The sequence below is a fragment of the Macaca thibetana genome, chromosome 14 (assembly GCF_024542745.1).
Source record: "Macaca thibetana thibetana isolate TM-01 chromosome 14, ASM2454274v1, whole genome shotgun sequence".
NCBI lineage: Eukaryota > Metazoa > Chordata > Mammalia > Primates > Cercopithecidae > Macaca > Macaca thibetana.
Genome location: NC_065591.1, coordinates 99,269,053 through 99,288,336, shown reverse-complemented (window position 1 = coordinate 99,288,336; position 19,284 = coordinate 99,269,053). Strand labels below are relative to the sequence as shown.

At 35.6% G+C, this 19,284-nt stretch overlaps 2 protein-coding genes across 2 annotated transcripts in view; one reads left to right on the top strand and one right to left on the bottom strand.

The window, feature by feature from the left end:
* Nucleotides 1-19,284, bottom strand: part of ACAT1 (acetyl-CoA acetyltransferase 1) — a 976,528-nt gene that overhangs the window by 765,113 nt on the left and 192,131 nt on the right. The gene's annotated exons all lie outside the window — the stretch shown is intronic.
* The window catches only part of CWF19L2 (CWF19 like cell cycle control factor 2), an 808,601-nt gene that overhangs the window by 764,245 nt on the left and 25,072 nt on the right, over nt 1-19,284 (top strand). The window contains exon 14 of the mRNA XM_050758687.1: nt 16,237-16,449. Coding sequence (XP_050614644.1) covers nt 16,237-16,449 — 213 coding nt within the window. The remainder of the gene's footprint in view (nt 1-16,236; nt 16,450-19,284) is intronic.

The window sequence follows — 19,284 nt, the reverse complement described above, 5'->3', positions numbered from 1 at the left end:
TGTACTAATAGAGCATTAATCATGGGCTGGAGGGGAGGAAAAATGAAAGGTACAAGAGAGGAATGATAAGGGAGAGAAAAAAGACTCTAATAATTAGGATTTTACCTTAAATTATAAAAAAAGATGATTTTATTGTCTAATAAAGTGTTTGTATTTTTACTGATTTATTTTCTCTGTGTTTGTAACACTTAAGGCTTAATATATTTTCCCCTGGAAGTAATCTTTAAGATACATATTACATGTTTCTCTAATAATATACAGTTGAAATCCCCTACTTTTTTATTCCCAGTAAACTGTAATAATATCAAATTTTGAGAGATTAAGTGATATACTATTCTTAAATGTATGATTAGAATAAGGTAAGGAATATTGAAATTACCATCTTATTGCAGCAACCCCTTGGTCATTTTAATTCTCATAGTAGTCATTTTCATTGTCACAGACTTTAATAGATACACAGTGAAATTATCTTTGGAGGAGACCAATTGAAGAGTGTGAAATCATGTATATGTTCCTGTGATATCCCCTAAAGGAAATTTGAAATTTGGATGTCATAAAATAATAAATGTGATATTTTGCCTTTTATAGAACTGAATAAGATAAATATTGACTTAGTTGATTCATTTTCCAAAAGATGTAAGCTTGAATCCAGTTCAAGCTGCTGAACAAAATAATATTTGTTTTTCTGAACCTCACCTGTGGGTGAGGGGAGTGGGAAGAAGGAGGGATCACGAGAAGAATTTATTTAATGTTTTTTAGTTCAGGTCCTAGTTGGGTTTTTTTATGATAAAATATACATAACATAAAATTTAACATTTTAACCATTTACAATATACAATTCAGTGGCATTAAGTATTAAGTATTAATAAATTGACAATATTTTGCAACCATCACCACTATCCATTTCCAGAACATTTTTTCATTATCTCAAACAGAAGCTCTATACCCATTAAACAGTAGTTCTCCTTCCCACTGTCTTGCTCACTTCCATCTACCCCAACCTCCTGGTCACCTCTGTCTCTGAATTTGCCTGTTCTAGGTAATTAATGATAAGTAGAATCATATAATACGTGTCCTTTTGTATCTGATTTATTTCACTTAACATAATGTTTTCAAGTTTTCCAAGTATTTAGCATGTTTCAGAATTTCGTTGCTTTTTAAGGCTGAATAACTCTATTATATGTATATAACACATTTAAAGACTCCATTCATGGACACTTGGGTTGCTTCCATCTTTTGGCTATGTGAATAATGCTCTTATGAACATTGGTGTATAAATGTCTGCTTTCAATTTGTTTGGGTATATATTAATATCTAGATATGAAATTGCTAGACCATATGGTAACCGTATGTTTAACTTTTTGAGGAACCACCAAACTATTTCCCACAGTTTGAACAATTTTACACTCCCACTAGCAATGCACGTAGGTTCCAACAGTGTCTCCACATTTTTGCCCACACTTATTTTTATTTTGTTTTTGTAAAAGCTATCCTTGGTGAGAAGTGGTATCAGTTGTGATCAGGTCCCAGTTCTTGACCCTGGTGAGATTTTATGAGTTCTGTTGGACAATTCTCACAGATTTTAATTAAAGTTTAAATTGTTGATAGTTGAGCATGCTGGTTTAATAGCTTCACTATCCATAGAGTCCAAAATGATACGAAGTTTATATTTAATCAACGAATTCATCTATTTCCAATGGATTTAAGGTCTTGGAGCTTGAAGGATAGTTTCACAGTTATGATTAAAATTTTGACTTAATAAACATTGTCATAAAATTTGAAATGGTTTTGTAAGAATTAGACTGCAGTCTGTTTTTCATTGTTGGTAATCCTTGTGTAATAATGCAGCACTAATTAAATAGATTCATTGCAAACCATTTTTTTTCTACAGAATGACACTAAAAAAGCTTCTAGTTTTCGTAGAGTTTTTTTCAAGGATCTGAGTATCTGGTTCTTAATAAAATGACAATTAATTTGTAGTATTTCAGGTTTTTCTTTATGCAGACATCAAAATGGGAAAACAAATTAGCTTTCATGGTTAGAAGACATTAATATTTTTGTATGTTTAGAATTTAGGTTATGAATTCACTTCTGGTAACTTCTTCTATAACCAGGCTTGAATTTGGAAACTGAACAGATTATCAGTAATAAATCAGTTTAACTCCCTAACTCATGTGGATGGTTGGTATCATTAGTGGATACAAAAGAACTTTTCATGTGCAATTATCAGAATCAGAATCCCTCTGGAACATGGCTTCACAGCCTTAGCACTATTGATATTTTGGGCTGGCTAAGTCTTTGTTGTGGAATGACTGTCTGTGAACCATAGAAGGTTTAGTAACATCCCTGGCCTCTGGCCGGTAAATACCAGTGGCAACCCCTCTCACCCTAAGTTGTGACAGCCAAAAATGTCTCCAGATATTTTGCCAGATGTGCCAAATAAGGGCCAGGAAGCAAAATTGCTTCATTTGAAAACACAATCTTGGGAGAATCTGGAGAAAATAGTAATAACTACAAATTTTTGAGGACTTGCTAGGTGCCAGACCCTTTACATACCATAATACTTATAATTGTCTCTCAGCAGTGGTATAATTACCCGCATTTAATAAAAACTGATGCTCAGAGTTATACAGTAACTTGCCCATGATCACGTATCTCTTTAACGAATCTGGCTTGTTTTCAGTATTTCCTACATCATTGTGTAGTACTACTATCTAACCTAGATTAGAAAGCTAGTAGTTATCAGATGAGGGAGAAAGATCCCTCCTTTGTTCTTCACATCCAATCTGTCACCAGTCTTGTCTTCCTATGCCCAATCTACTTCTCTTTGTATCCATGCTATCTTTGTTTCTTATCTGGTCTATGAAGTAGCCTTCTAACTAGTTTTCTAGCATTCCTTCTTATCCTCTTCCACTTCTTTCTTAACTCTTATCTCCCTGAAACCAGAATAATTTTTTGTTCAAAATGTATGTCTCATCCTTTAGTCCCTAGGTTAAAACAGTTTGAACAGTATTTTGTTGCTGTTAGGCTAAAAAGCACATTTTAAAATGTGGCCTAACAAGACCTCGAATGGCCTGTTCATTATCTCTGTAGCCTCATCTTGAATCACACCCTTTTGTTTTGCTTCTGCTGGTCCATCCATGTTGACTTTCATTCAGTTTCTCAAATTAATTTGCTTTCTCCTGCCACAAACTGCATATACTGTTTCCACTATTTTTTTTTGCCACCTTTTATCTAGTTGATTAAACAGAAGATTCATACAAATCTCATCTTCATCATAATTTTTTCAGGGAAGCCTTTTCCTCTGACTCGTTTACTTCCTCTATTAGCATCTCAAATTGCCATCACAGCTATAACTTGACAGTTCTTTGAGTAATGCTTTAGTTAGTGTCTTTCCCACTATTCTGTAAGTTTCATATGATTGGCTCACCAATATATCCTATCTAGTATAGTCATTAACACATAATAGCATTCAATAAATATTTGTTTTCTGGAATCTCATATTTGAGACTTGAAGTCAAGTGCATGGAATTCCAGAAACCCCCTTTTCACTATTATACAAAATTGCTTAGAAAATTTAGATATATTCTGTTGTTCCCATTGATGTCCGTGGTTTTGATTTTGCAACAATAATATTCACAAATAAGCACAAAAAAAGGATGATGAATAAAATGTTGTCTTGGACATGGAGGTGGGGGGACTGTCTTTCATCTCTTTTGTTGCCCTTTTTTGTTGACTTTCTCCACTTTTTTTGGGTAGAGATCACTTTTTAAGAATTTCAAAATGGTGGCAACAATGAGCTGTGAAGAAATTGTCATCTTCAGGTTTTATCATCTAGAACTGTGGTCACAGGGACAGTCAGATCCTGGGGCAGGTTTCCTGCAACATGTGATTAATTTGTAGTGCATAGAATCAAGAATTGAATATAAACCTTTTTAAATTTCAAAAATAATGTTATTCTTTCAGTATATTTTAGTGTATAACTAGAACCTCAGATGCTTAACAAATGGCATGAGCATATTATTAGCTTGCCTGAATAAAATTAGCAAGGTTTTAATAGCACCTTTTAAAAAAATCAGTCTGTAATTCATGCCTTACTTTAAACATTGAATACATAAAATTAAACATAAGTCAATGTCATATGGGAGAATAGTCTTGAGTCCTGCTTCTAATTCCTATCATTGTCTCTTTTCTATCAAGGAATTCAGGTAGGAATTAGGATTTTTATACATCTTGGCATAATATGCATGACCCATTAACTCTAAAGTTAGAAACTAGAGGCCGGGCATGGGGGCTCACGCCTGTAATCCCAGCACTTTGGGAGGCTGAAGCGGGTGGATCATGAGCTCAGGAGATCAAGACCATCCTGGCTAACTTGGTGAAACCCTGTGTCTACTAAAAATACAAAAAAGTAATTGGGCATGGTGGCGTGCGCCTGTAGTCCCAGCTACTCGGGAGGCTGAGGCAGGAGAATGGTGTGAACCCGGGAGGCGGAGCTTGCAGTGAGCCAGGATTGCGACACTGCACCCCACCGTGGGCGACAGACCAAGACTCCCATCTCAAAAAAAAAAAAAAAAAAAAAAAAAAATGAGAAACTAGAAATCTTAAAATCATGAAATAGCAATTTTCTCAAAAAAGAAAAATTTTTGTTAAATAGTTTTATTAAAGGTATTGTACAGACTAAAATGAAAAAAATAAGTACTTGTGTCTCGCAGTAGTTTAATGTTAAATTATCTATATTACAAAACAAAGATGACGGGACTTATAATGCTCCCGATTCTTTTGGACATACAAATATTCTAATGAAAAACATTGCTACCTGTTCGTCAAAGCCAACATTAAAGTTTATTTTTATTTACTTAGATGGTAAGAGAGTGTAGAATTAAAAACTGTCCTAGATTTTGGTCGCTAACAGGTCAGATCTCATGCTATTTATGGCATCTGAAATATCCACTTCCATTTTCAGTGTTTAAGATCAGGTTTTCTCAATTCCGTGACTCAACCTCAGTGATTTCTTCTCTTTTCCCAGGCCATGCTGATGGTTGTTTTTTTTTCCCTTGAAGAAATAATCACTTATGAAAGAATGACTCATTCTTGTGCCATAAACTTCTCTCTCTAATATGTTGGTTTTAATTCTCAAATGTTTTGTGAGGAACAAGGAAGACAAGAAGCCAACTTAAGGGACTCAGATAATCTGGAAGTGGAAGAATTTGGTTCTGATGTCATGATAACTCACAAGATTTTGATATGATTTAATGGAATTCCATTGGTGTATCTTGTCTTACTCCCCTCCCCTCTTTTTTAAACAGGCATGGTTAGTTAGCATGATTTATTGAGCATATCTGTTTAGCTGCTGACTTTTTAGCATTGCAGTGGTACATGACTTAATAGAAGAACAACTTTTAGAAATACAGTCACCTGAGAGTTTAGAAATACAGTCAACTGAGAGTTCCTGTAGTAGGATGTATTTTACTTGCGATTTTTCCCAGAACTTAAACTTAATGGTTATTTAATTATTAGTAGGCTGAGTATCAAAGGACTGTTGACTTTGTTGGCTGCTTATTTGATAGTTATGTCAATAATTGAAACATGTGGATGTATTTCTAACCATATCCAAAAGCTAGTTTTCCAGTTGCATCACTGCACTCCAGCCTGGGCTACAGAGTGAGATCCTGTCTCTAAAAAAAAAGCTAACACTTGAAAGTTAGTTTTAATTATTTGTAAGAGAGCTAGGTAATATTATATTTCATGTAGTGTAAATACATAAGGTGAAGACTAACACCACAGTTTTAATTATGCTGTCTTAATACATCATTATTTGCTCTTCTGTGTCTTTATCAAGTCAGCAGTTGGCTCTAGTTCCACTCTGAAAAATAATTTCTTGTTGGAATCATTTCCTTTGGTTGGGTTTTAAATCTTAATTTTGAAAATGTATGTAACAGTGTCCTTACTTTCTTCTAGTAATAAGTTATTGTGAATATTTTGACATAATGCAATATGCAAATGAGAATTAGTAGTAAAAGGGACAGTATTCAAAAAGTTGCTTCTAGCTAGGATGTCACTGTGGGCCAGAGAATAAGACAAGCATATGTGTCTCTTTTTGTGGTTTGTCATTATGGTTTTAAAAGTGTGACATTTTGTGTTTCTTCTCTTGATACTAGTCAAATGTTTATGGATTGTAGACTAGCTTTTCTATTTTTGTTCCAAATGTAACAATTATTTATTGATTACCTAGAGAGGGTGCCTCTGAAGCTCTACTTTTATATTATACATAATTCTAATGTACTTGGTTATCCAGTTTTAGAAAAGAAACATGATAAAAGCTTCAATTATAAGTGAAGAAACAGACTACCACAAGGAGCTTATGGCAGTAAGAACTGACAACAGACTTTATAGAGAGCACCAATAATGAAGAAAAAAAATGGGTAACTAAAAACCATGTAACTCTTGCTGATATAGTTAGCGTAGAAGTAACTGGCGTTACATTCTGGCCAAGCTAAATTCTGATTTGGAGGAGTTGCTGGAAAGGGAAGAAAGGTCAATGGTTCAATCTCGGGAGGTTATGTTTCCAGGAAAGTATCCATTTTCTCTAGGTTTTCCAGTTTGTGAGCATATAGTTCATCATCATAGTCACTGATGCTCTTTTGTATTTCTGTGATATCAGTTGTAATGTCTCCTTTTATATTTCTGATTTTGAATGCACCTGACATTCTGAAGCACCATTCCTAAATTAAAACACATTATTATCACAGTAATTATTGTGTATTATCAGGAAAAGATTAAAGTTTCATTAATTGTATTTTAAAAGGCAGGAAAGCTTATAACACTGTTTGGGAATATTTCCTTTCAAAATGACTACAAAAGAAATGTTTTTATACTTAAATGGTAAACTTTTAGCTATTTGGAAAATTTTGCTAATTAGAAAAACACATTCTGCCAGTTTACATTAACCAAAGTTGTATCCTGAATATCAGTCATAATTTGACACCTCACACATTATCAGTTGTCAGTTACTGTTTAATAAAATCATTATATCTTTATATCTTTCTTCTCTTCTGTATGTGATTTATTCATGAAGTTTAGTAGTTACTGTGATGGGAAGTAGATGTGTATGCCAGACAAATTTTCAAAATAGAAGAATCTTTAGCATGCTTAAATACTTAAATTCTGATTTAGAAGAGTTAAAAAGGGAAGAAAGGTCAGTGGTTCAATCTTGGAAGGTTTTATGTTTCTAGGAATTTATCCATTTCCTCTAGGTTTTCTAGTTTGTGAGCATATAGTTGATCATCATAGTCTCTGATGCTCTTTTGTATTTCTGTGATATCAGTTGTAATGTCTGCTTTTACATTTCTGATTTTGTTTGTTTGGATCTTATCTCTTGGGTAATTTAGCTAGCAGTTTATCAATCTTGTTTATCTTTTCAGAGTCAACTTTTTATTTTATTGATCTTTAGTATTTTTGGGGGAGGTATCTCAATTTATTCTGCCCTGATCTCTCTTTTCTTCTGCTAATTTCAGGTTGGTTTCTTCTTGCTTTTCTAGTTTATTGAGGTATAGGTTATTATTCATTTGTTATTTTTCTACTTTGTTGACGTAGGCATTTAGTGCTATAAAATTCTCTCTTAGCATTGCTTTTGCTGTATCTCACAGGTTTAGGTATGCTGTATTTGCATTTTCATTTGTTTAAAAAAATTCACTAAATTTTCAGGATACAAAATCAGTGGACAAAAATCAGTAGTATTTCTATACATTGATAACAGTGTAGCTGAGAATGAAGTCAAGAAGGCAATCTCATTTACAATAGCTATAAAAAATAATACCTAGGAATATATTTAACCAAGGAGGTGAAAGATCTCTACAAGGAAAACTATAAAGCACCTGTGAAAGAAATTGTTGATGACACAAATAAATGGAAAAACATCCCATGCTCATGGATCAGAAGACTTAATATCACTAAAATTACCGTACTGGGCAGAGTAATCTACAGGTTGATTGTAATCTCTATCAACATACCAACAGAGTTTTTTACAGAATTAGAACAAACAGTCTTAAAATTCATATGGAACCAAAAAGGAGCCTTAATAGCCAAAGAAATCCTAAGCAAAAACAAACAAAAAAAACCCAAAGCTGCAAAGCTGCAGGCATCTGATTACGTGACTTCAAATTATACTAAAAAGGCTATGGTAGCCAAAACAGCATGGTACTGACATAAAAAAATAGACATACAGATCAATGGAACAGAACAGGAAATACAGAAATAAAGCCACATATTTACAGTCAACTGATCTTTGACAAAGTTGACAAGAACATACACTGGGGAAAGGGTACCCTTTTCAGTAAATGGTGCTGGGAAAGGAAAATTGGTTTGCCCTATGCAGAGTAAGTATGAAACTAGACCCATATCTCTCAACATACACAAAAATCAACTTAAGATAGATTAAAGACTTAAATGTAAGACCTGAAACTATAAAATCCCTAGAAGAAAACCTAGGGAAAACTCTTCTGGACATTGATCTAGACAAAGAGTTCATTACTAAGACCTCAAAAGCCTGAGCAATAAAAACAAAGACAGATGGCAGTAAATTAAACTAAAAAGCTTCTGTGCAGCAAAAGATATAATAAACATAGTAAACAGACAATCTGTACAGTGTGAGAATTTGCAAAATATGCATTTGTCAAGGGTCTAATATGCAAGAATATACAAAGAACTCAATTCAGCAACAACAACAAATAATCCCATTAAAAAGTGGGCAAAGGATATGAATAGATATCTTTCAAAAGAGGATGTGCAAATGATCAACAGGTAAATGAAAAAATGTTAAACATCACTAATCATCTGAAAAATGGACATTAAAACCACAATGATATATTTTCTTACCCCAGCCAGAATGGCTACTATTAAAAATAAAATAAAAAAAATAACAGATGCTTGTGAGGATGTGGAGATAAGGGAACTCTTCTGCCCTGTTGAGGGGAATGTAAATTGGTACAACCTCTATGGAAGATGGTATGGAGATTTCTCAAAGAACTAAAAGTAGAACTATCATTTCTTTCAGCAATCCCATTACTAGGCACCTACTCAAAGGGAAATAAATCATTATAAAAAATACCCACACTAGGCCGGGCGCGGTGGCTCAAGCCTGTAATCCCAGCACTTTGGGAGGCCGAGACGGGCGGATCCCGAGGTCAGGAGATCGAGACCATTCTGGCTAACATGGTGAAACCCCGTCTCTACTAAAAAAATACAAAAAAAAAAAAAAAAAAAAAAAATACTAGCCGGGCATGGTGGCGGGCGCCTGTAGTCCCAGCTACTCAGGAGGCTGAGGCAGGAGAATGGCGTAAACCCAGGAGGCAGAGCTTGCAGTGAGCTGAGATCCGGCCACTGCACTCCAGCCTGGGCAACAGAGCGAGACTCTGTCTCAAAAAAAAAAAAAAAAAAAAAAAACAAAACCCACACTTGTATGTCTATTGCAGCAGCGTTCACAAGAGCAAAGAGAATGGAATCAGCCTGTGTCTATCAGTGGACGATTGGATAAAGAAAGTGTGGTATATATACACAATGGAATACTATTCAGCCATAAGAGAGAATGAAATCATGTTTTTTGTGTTTTTTTTTTTGTTGTTTTGTTTTTGCTGCAACATAAATGAATCTGGAAGCCATTATCTTAAGTGAAACAAGTCAGGCACAGAAAGACAAATATCACATGTTCTCACTTGTAAGTGGGAGCTAAATAATGTATACACATGGACGTAGAGTATGGAATAATAGGAAATAGAGACTCAGAAGAATAAGGGGGTGGGAGGAGGACATGATGAGAAATTGCTTAATGGGTGCAATGTACATTATTTGAGTGATGGATACTTTAAATGCCCTGACTTCATCACTATACACAATCTCTGTATGCAACAGGAGAATACTGAGAGGCACCCTTGAGGATCTCCTACGTTCCAGACATATTTCCTCTTACCTCCGTTGTGTAGTCCAATCCAATTTGCCCTTGAAAGGATCAGTCGCTTCAGCCAATACGATGCCTTTTCATTCAATGGAGTGAGGAGTCAAAGTAGCCAAGTAGCAGTCTCAACTTCAAGTTCAGTGAGTCATTGTTGTGTCCCTTGGTGGAAGCATTTCTCCTTTTTTTTTTTTTTTCTTTTTAAAATGTAGATGAGGTTCTGCCATGTTGCCCAGGCTGGTCTTGAACTCCTGGGTTCAAGGAATCTTCCCACCTCCTACGTTGGCCTCCCAAAGTGCTGGGATTACAGGCGTGAACCACTGTGCCTGGCCCTGTATTTCTCTGTTTGAAACTAAAACCTCTAGACCAGTAGAGTCTAAAGTCACAGGAATGGGAAGCAAAAATTTTGCTAGCTTATCCCAAAGGGTAATAGTCACTCCTATTTTTTCCCTAAGATTTCCCGACATGTGGATCCTAGTTGTGGATCATCATTGTTTGGATGCTACTTAGAGCATATACTGTATCCTGGAAGACATAACCCAGCCCTACAAGGGATGGTCACCTGGCTGGTTCTTGTAAATACACCTTCAAAAGGACAGTTCACTGTTTTGTCCAGCCAAGTACTTAAGAATGATGGGGGTTTTGGCAGAAGCATGACACGCCAGGAAGGCAAATCCATATCCAAAGTATCTATTCCAGTAAGAAGAAAGCACTGCCTCTTCTAGGATGGAAGCGGTCTGTTGTATTCACCTTGCTGCCAGAGGGACTGTTATCATATCAGGGGCTCAGTGTTGGTCTCTGTTGGCAGACTGGGTATTGCTGATGTAGCCCAGTTGACTTTGGTGAGTTGAAGCTCATGTGGTAAGCTCATGTGTAACTTTTATCTGTGCATGGCTGTTTTGTTCACAAGCTTTGAGACAATGGTAGAAGTAGCTAATGGCATAAGTATTGTCATGTGGGATATAAGTGTCCTTGCACTCTGTATCTGTTTGCATACCTCTTCCCCAGACCTCCTTGTCATCAGTTCTCTATTTGTGTTCTAAGTCCCTGAGCATCCAGCCAAACATGATGTTGGGGAGTCCTCAAGACCACCTTTACTCCTGACACCAACTGCAAGTTCAGAGGCCCCTAAGGCCACTCTTGGGTTCAATATTTTACTGGAAGGACTCACAGAATTGACTAAAAGCTGTTACTCTCATGGTTAAAGTTGATTACAGTGAAAGAATACAGATTAAAGTTAGCGAATCCTTTCAACTCTTCCTCCTTAAGCCCTAAGCAGCCACTAATCTATTTTGTCTATAGATTTTCCTGTTCTCAACGTTTCATATGAATGGAATCATAGAATAGTGTTTTTTTAAATGACTGACTTTTTTCACTTAGCATAATATTTTTATAGATGATCCGTGTTGTAACAAGTATCAGTACTCCATTCTTTTTATGGCCAAATAATACTGCATTGTGCGTACCACATTTTGTTTATCCATTCATCACTTGATGGACATTTAGAGTGTTTCCACCTTTTGGGTATTATGAATAATGCTGCTGTGAAGATTCATGTACAGTTTTTTGTGTGGGCATGTATTTTCGTTTTCCTTGGGTGTATATATCTAGCAGTGGAGTTTCTTTGTCATGTGGTAACTCAACCTTGTCCAATCCATGGCTTGTGGGCCACATGTGGCCCAGGACGACTTTGAATGCAGTCCAACATAAATTTGTAAACTTTCTTAAAATATTATGAGCTTTTTGCGATTTTTTTTTTTCTAGCTCATCAGGTATTGGTAGTGTTAGTGTATTTTATGTGGGGCCCAAGATGGTTCTTCTTCCAGTGCGGCCCACAGAAACCAAAAGATTGGGCACCTCTGTCGTAAGCTGTATGTTTAATATTTTATTAATTAATCTATGTTGAATTTTTGACGAACTACCAGACTGTTTTCCAAAGCAGCTACACTATCTTACATTCCCATCAGCAGTGTATGAGGGTTCTGATTTTACCACATCCTTCACAACACTTGTTATTATCTGACTATTTGATTCTAGCCATCCTAATGAGTGTGAAATGGCTAACTCACCGTCATTTAGTTTGCGTTTATGGTGTGCCAAATTGATTTTGTATAATATAATCAGCTTTTTAAAGGATTCTGTCTGAATGATGAAGAGGCATATTTTCATGCTCCTCTTTTCTTTCTTTATCTCCTTTCATCCAGCAGTTTTGTTCACTTTTTCCATCTTACGCTTAGTACATTCTCCACTATCTTTTACCAGTCTCTTAAAAAATGTTGATTGTTACTGTCAAATAACAAGAATACAGTAGGCTGGAGGTCATAGAAGAGGTATATATGATTGATAAATTAAAAATATTTTGTATCAAAGCCCAAAGAAAAGATAATGAATAAAAATGCAAATCATTTGAGGCTGTAGGAGGAGGGAATTAATTGTTCCTGGATCAGTGGGGACCATATTTCAGTTGTATTGAAGAATCAGTCAGACTTAATTGGCAAGACTATCATTTTCAGTTCAAACACTATAAATAAATCAAGGAGGTTTGGCAACATCCATGAAAACTAGATTTAAGGGTAGAAATACCATCTTCCATGTATAAAATATTTGTTTTGAATGTGTTCTCTGATCATTTATGAACTTTCCAAAAACACAATGGGCTATATCATATGAAGGCACAGTTATGTATGTATAAATGTGCTCCTGTTAATATATTTTGGGTAAGATAAATTACTACTAGATATCTGCGTTCCCACTGATAAGCACCTTAACTTGATTTGGTATGTTTATTCTAGATGAAATAAGTTTTCTTGTAGCTCTTTATTCTGCTTCATAGACTGTATTCACAATATACCCTTTCTGTGTTTCAAACATTGATTTCTTAAGGGAGAAAGCCTCACTTATATGCCAGACACTCTGCAGTTTTGTAGTCAGACCAACTGGTTTCAATTCCTGGTTCTGTCCTTTAATAGCGGTGTGATATTGATTAAGTTACTTAGTTTCTGTTAGCCTCAGTTTTTAGTTTTGTTTTTTTTTTGAGATGGAGTTTCGCTCTTGTTGCCCAGGCTAGCATGATCTCGGCCCACGGCAACCTCCGCCTCCCGGGTTCAAATGATTCTCCTGTCTCAGCCTCCCGAGTAGCTGGGATTACAGGCATGTGCCACCACGCCTGGCTAATTTTTGTATTTTTAGTAGAGACGGGGTTTCCCCAAGTTGGTCAGGTTGGTTTCGAACTCCCGACCTCGGGTAATCCACCCGCCTCCACTTCCCAAAATGCTAGGATTATAGGTGTGAGCCACTGTGCCTGGCCTAGCCTCAGTTTTTAATCTGTCAAGTGAAAATAAAAATTTCTGTGTTGCAGAAATATTTGTATTAGGATTAATATCTAGCATGTAGTAGGACACTATTTCATGAAAATGACTAGTGACCAGTTCTGATATTTTTTAGAATGTAATGAATTATGGTTTAGATGAAGATATAAAGTTAAAATAAATTTAAAATAATAATTTGTAAGGCAATGCAGTTTACATAAATAGACAAACCTGGAAAAGTCAAGAAGTATACAAGGATTAATATGGGGAATATTGTGGAAGAAAAAAATAAATTGCTAGTAGAAACAAGGAGTCAGTGTGCTCTAAGAAATGCCTTGGTAGTAATCTTTTTATCTGATTCTATCAGTAATGGTGTTAAAGAAATTTTCTTCTATTTACATTGGGTTTTATTTTTTCTTCTTTTTCTAGTTTCTTAAGGTTGCAGTTGGCATCATTGATTTGAGACCTTTCTTGTCTTTTAATATAGATGTTTAATGCTATAATTTCCCTCTAAATTCTGCTTTTAGCAGCAGCAGCAAATTCTGATATGTGGTATTTTTGTTTTACTGCTGTTTAAAGTCATTTCTCATTTTCTTTTTTTTTTGTTGTTGTTGATTCATGGGTCATTTAGGAGTGCACAATACCAAGTATGTGGCAGTTTTCCAAAGATATTTCTGTTACTGATTTTTATTCCATTGTGTTCAGAGAACATACTTTAAGTTACTAGAATCTTTTTAAATTTATTGAGACTTGTGTTATGACCCAGAATGTCATCTGTCTTGGTTGATGTTCCATGTACACAAGAGAAGAACGTATGTTTTGCTGCTGTTGTCTGAAATTTCTGTTAATGTCAATTAAGTCAAGTTGGTTGATAGTGTGTTCGAGTCTTCTACATAGCTATTGCTTTTCTGTTTGTGCTACCAATTACAGAGAGTGAAGTATTTAAAATCTGTGATTACAGTTGGAATTTATCTATTTGGCAGTTCTGTCAAGTTTGTTCTTACACATTTTGAAGCTCTGTTATTAGGTATATAAACTTTTGGATTGTTATGTCCTCTTAAAATTTTTCTTTCCAACTTACATAATCTACAGAATGTATCCTCTTGATGTTATGACTCCTTTATCAGGTGACCCTTTATCATTCATAATACTGTATGCTATGAAATCTACTTTGTTTGACATGTATAGAACTGCTCCATCTTCAAATCATTTAAAATGCTAAGATCCAAGCATCTTGCTATTGCTTTATGTTTGATGATAACACGTAGTTTTGTTTTTTTGTTGTTGTGTTTGTTTGTTTGTTTTTTGAGATGGAGTTTCACTCTTGTTGCCTAGTCTAGAGTGCAATGGTGCGATCTTGGCTCACTGCAGCCTCCACCTCCCTGGTTCAAACGATTCTCCTGCCTCAGCCTCCTGAGTAGCTGGGATTATAGGCATGCACCACCACACCCAGCTACTTTTGTATTTTTAGTAAAGACAGGATTTCACCTTGTTGGTCAGGCTGGTTTCGAACTCCTGGACTTCATGATCCGCCCACCTCAGCCGCCCAAAGTGCTGGGATTACAGGTGTGAGCCACGGTGCCTGGCCTGTTCCGTTTTTAATACTTAGTGCTTTAATACTTCCATTACACTGAGTAATTTACATTATACTTAGTACTTTAGTACTTCTCTTACACTTAGTAGAACGCAGTGTAATGGAAAAAAAAAAGACAAGTTAATGAGTATGTTACAGTGTAGTCATCCTGAGATGGACAGCAGTACAAGTACACATTGGAGGGGCTTGCAAGATGGAGGAAGTTTATTTGATGGAAGTGACAGCTAACTCTTACAATAGTGTTGAAAAATTAGTAGAATTAAACCTCATGGGTTGACCCAGGAAGACACTTACTACAACTGATGAGACAGCCTGTCAGGAAATAAGGATGCCAAGGACAGAATAACTGTGCAATCATGTGCCAATGTAGCAGGTATACATAAATGTAAATGTGCTGTAATTCCTTATGGATGGCTGAGATAATGACATCTTTGCTTTCTGATAGTTCAATATACATGAACTTTGTTTCATGCACAAAAATATTAAAAATATTATATACAGTTACCTTACGGCTATGCATTTAAAGTACATAGGAAACATAAATGAACTTCATTTTAGACTTACGTCCCATCCCCATGATACCCTATTATATATATATGCTAATATTCCAAAATCAGAGAAAATTGGAAGTCTAAAACTCTTCTGGTCCCAAGCATTTTGGATAAGGGATACTCAGGCAGTATTGTTATAACCATTGTAAAATGAGGAAATAAGGCATAGAGCGAGCACAGAGAAATTAAATAATATGTTCAAGGTTATACATATAGGACATAGAACTTTACCATGGTCATTTTGACTGTGGAATCTAAGCTTTAAACCATCATGACTTTTTGTATGTATGATTTAGTTGGCTTTCAAGTTCAAGAGTTTGAACTTCATTCTGTACACAGTATAGAACTCTCTAAGTACCTAAGGAGGCACATAAAATAAGGAAATAAAATTTGCATATTTGTGTTTTTGTATTTTGAAAGCCTCAGTCTGTCCATAGTTCATGTTAGGGGAGGTATGGAGAAGGCACCTGGAGATGTGGTTAAAAAAAAAAGAAGTTTCACATTCTATATAGTGTATACGTGAATTTTTAAAGTTACAGTTTTAACATCTCTGTGATTCAGTTTCCTCATCTATTAGTTGAAAATGCTAATGGTCCCCACATGAACAAGTCATACAGAATTGTATATAGTAAGTATTCAGTAAACTTTAGCTGTGGTGATGATGATGATAGATTGACTCTAGAAGATCAAACAAGTATCAATCATGTTTTTTCTTTTCCTTTAAATGTAAGAGTTTTATCATAGAACTTACAGATACAGATTTAGGATACCACAGTACAGTAAAATCCTAATCACTACCTTATACTCCCTGTTACTGTTATTTTGGTTTTTCAGTTTATGGGAAAAACAGATGGAGACTATTACACCCTGGATGACATGTTTGTCTCCAAAGCAGCTGAGAGGGAACGTCTTGGTGAAGAGGAAGAGAACCAACGGAAAAAGGCTATTGCTGAACATCGGAGTCTTGCTGCACAAATGGAAAAATGTCTGTATTGTTTTGACAGCTCTCAATTTCCCAAGCATCTTATTGTTGCAATAGGTGTTAAGGTAAGAAGTATTTATTATCCTTTGCTTACATTCTCATAGAACTTTTTTGTTTCTTCATAGAATAACTTGAAGAAGTTTATTATTTTGTTTGTTTTACTTGTTTATTGGGTCTTTCCCCTAATAATTTTTAAGCTCCGTGAAGACAGAGGTAACTTTGGTCTCCATTGTATACCAAGCATCTAGCCCTGGTGGTAGTACATAATAGTAATTCATTCCAATAAACACTTACTGATTTAATTCTATTATAATTTAATTCTTATCTAATATTATAAAAAAAATAATTTTTGTATACCTAATATATGCCATACCCTAATTAGTCACTGGGGAAAAGTTGAGAATCAGATAGACTTTTGGACCTTATGCCTGGGGAAATAAGGCAGTAAATAAAGTAATAATTGCCCTGATTTGAAATAATTAATCGTCATAAAGCAAGTAAAGTGAAGAAATGGGAGAAAATGATGGGGGTATTTTTTTCACAAGGTAGTCTGGAAGGCTTCTCTGAGGAACTTTAGTAAAGATGCATAAAATGGGAAGGACAAGTAACATGAAGATAAGAATGGATAATGTTTCAGGAAGGACCGTCAGTGAAAAACCCTGAGGAGAAAATGAGCTTGGCATTGATGGAGCAGAAAGAAGGCAGGAGTGGAGTCAGTGAGAAAAGTAGAAGACAGTGAATGAATGAATGAATGCTAGTTTCAGGAACGAATAGTTTGGGAAACATACATATACCTATTTATGTTGTTTATTGTATACTTACACGTACATACATATACCCCTTGTCATTAATATCTTTAGGTTGTTGAGGTGGTTAATTAATCAGTGTCCATTCTGGCTTCTTTTGATTTATTTTCTTATCTTTTTCTTCTCTTTTCCTTTATACTTAACAAAAAGATAAATGTCAAAATCCCATTCAAAATTAAGTAATTTTTAAAAATCCATCTTAACTAATTACTTATATTTATTTTTCTAAGTTCCTTTCCCAACTTTCACATAAACGACATGGTTATAACTTAAATAAGAGTTATGTTCATTCTTTAATATTTTTGCCTGATTCTAGTCATCTACTTTTAATTTGATTTAGAAAAAGAAACAAAAAAACTGCTAGGTAATTCATTCATTTACCAGGTATTTACTGAGTATCTAGTGTTTGTCAGCCTCTAGTACTAGGTACTAGAAATATAAATATGCCTACAACCTCCTCAAGTTGCTTACAGCTTTATGGGGAGCAGGCAGACATAACCAGATCAATTTTAATGCAGTGATATAAATGCAGGAGTGTCATGAGAACACGAAGGAGGAATATTTAAGTTACTGTGGGGTTATCAAGGAAGGCTTTCTGGAAGAAGTATGTCTTGTGCTACATTTTAATGGTGGAATAGGATACATTGCAGTATTTAGGAAGTACAGGACAACACAAGCAAAGACACTGAGGTGCACAACCACATGGTTCATTCTGGGAACTGCAAGCTGTCTGAAGTGGGTATTACCCTTACTGGATCTCAGACCTCAGGAGTGTAAAGACTTTATACATCAGACCTGAGAATTATCTAGTCTTCCATTTATACCTTTAAGTGGGGGAAGAGGAGATATACTAGCATTCATACATAAACAAACTACACCAAAATTTAGTGGCTTGAGACAGCATTTAAATCACTCTGTTTTGTATGGTCTGTTGTCTTCCAGTAGGCTAACATAGGCTTCTTCACATGGGAGCTAGGCTCGTTCCAACAGAATTAGCAGAAGTACACAAGGCCTCTTGAGGCATAGACTTGGAACTGACCACCATCATTTCTACCATGTTCTGTGATGTCCTTCATGAGTCATAAGGCCAGTTTGTAACCCCACCTCTTGATGGGAGGAGCTACAGAGTAACATCGTGAAGGGTTATATGAAGTAGTGAATAACTGGATGCATTTGTGCAATCTACTATAGAAGACTTTCAGAATTTTTGCTTACACTCTCTTAAAATGCTATAATAGAGATGTCTTTGTCTGAAATGTTCTGTTCATTTCATGACTACTGTTTTTAGACCACTAGCAAATTCACATTTTAACCCAAATATCTCCTACAATTCTAGGTGCATGTATCCAACCTACTTTTGCACTTGGATATCTAATAAACATCTCAAACTTAGGTGAAATTCTAATACCTGTCTCCACCTTTACCTTTAGCTAACACTAACCTTCCCATAGTCTTCCTCTAGCAACTTCATCCTCCAGTTGCTTGCATTAGACCTTGGAGTAATACTGAGTCCTTTACTTTCCCTCACTCCTTACTGTCCATTTCTAAATTCTGTTGGCTGTATTTCAAAATACATTCCTGTTCTGACCACATTTCATAATCTTTATTTCTACCACCCTGGCTAAAGTCGTCATCATTTATTACTGGACTCCTGTAATAGTTTCCTAATGGGTCTTTCTGCCTCTTTCCTTTGCCCTTTCTCTATGCAGTAGCAAGTGGTCTTTTTGACTTTAAGTCAACATTAGTCAGATCTGGCTTTCAGACCAAAGCCAGAATCCTTATTGTCGCCTATGAGGCCTGCAGGCCCAATTCTTTGTGTCACCTCACTGGCTGTCAGCCTTCCTCTCATCCTCTCAGCTTAGCCACACTGGCTGTCTGACAATCTGGAGAACACATTTGGTATGCATCCTCCTCATATGCTTTTCCCTTTGACTGGGGGTTTCTTCCTGTGTCTACTCTTCCTTCCTTCACATATCTTCTCAAATGTTACCCTAGTAGGTAACTTTAAAAGGGGGCTTCCTAACTTCTCCCTAGACACGATCTGTACCTTTTTCTGCTTTATTTTTTTAGTACCCCTTATCACCATCTGACATA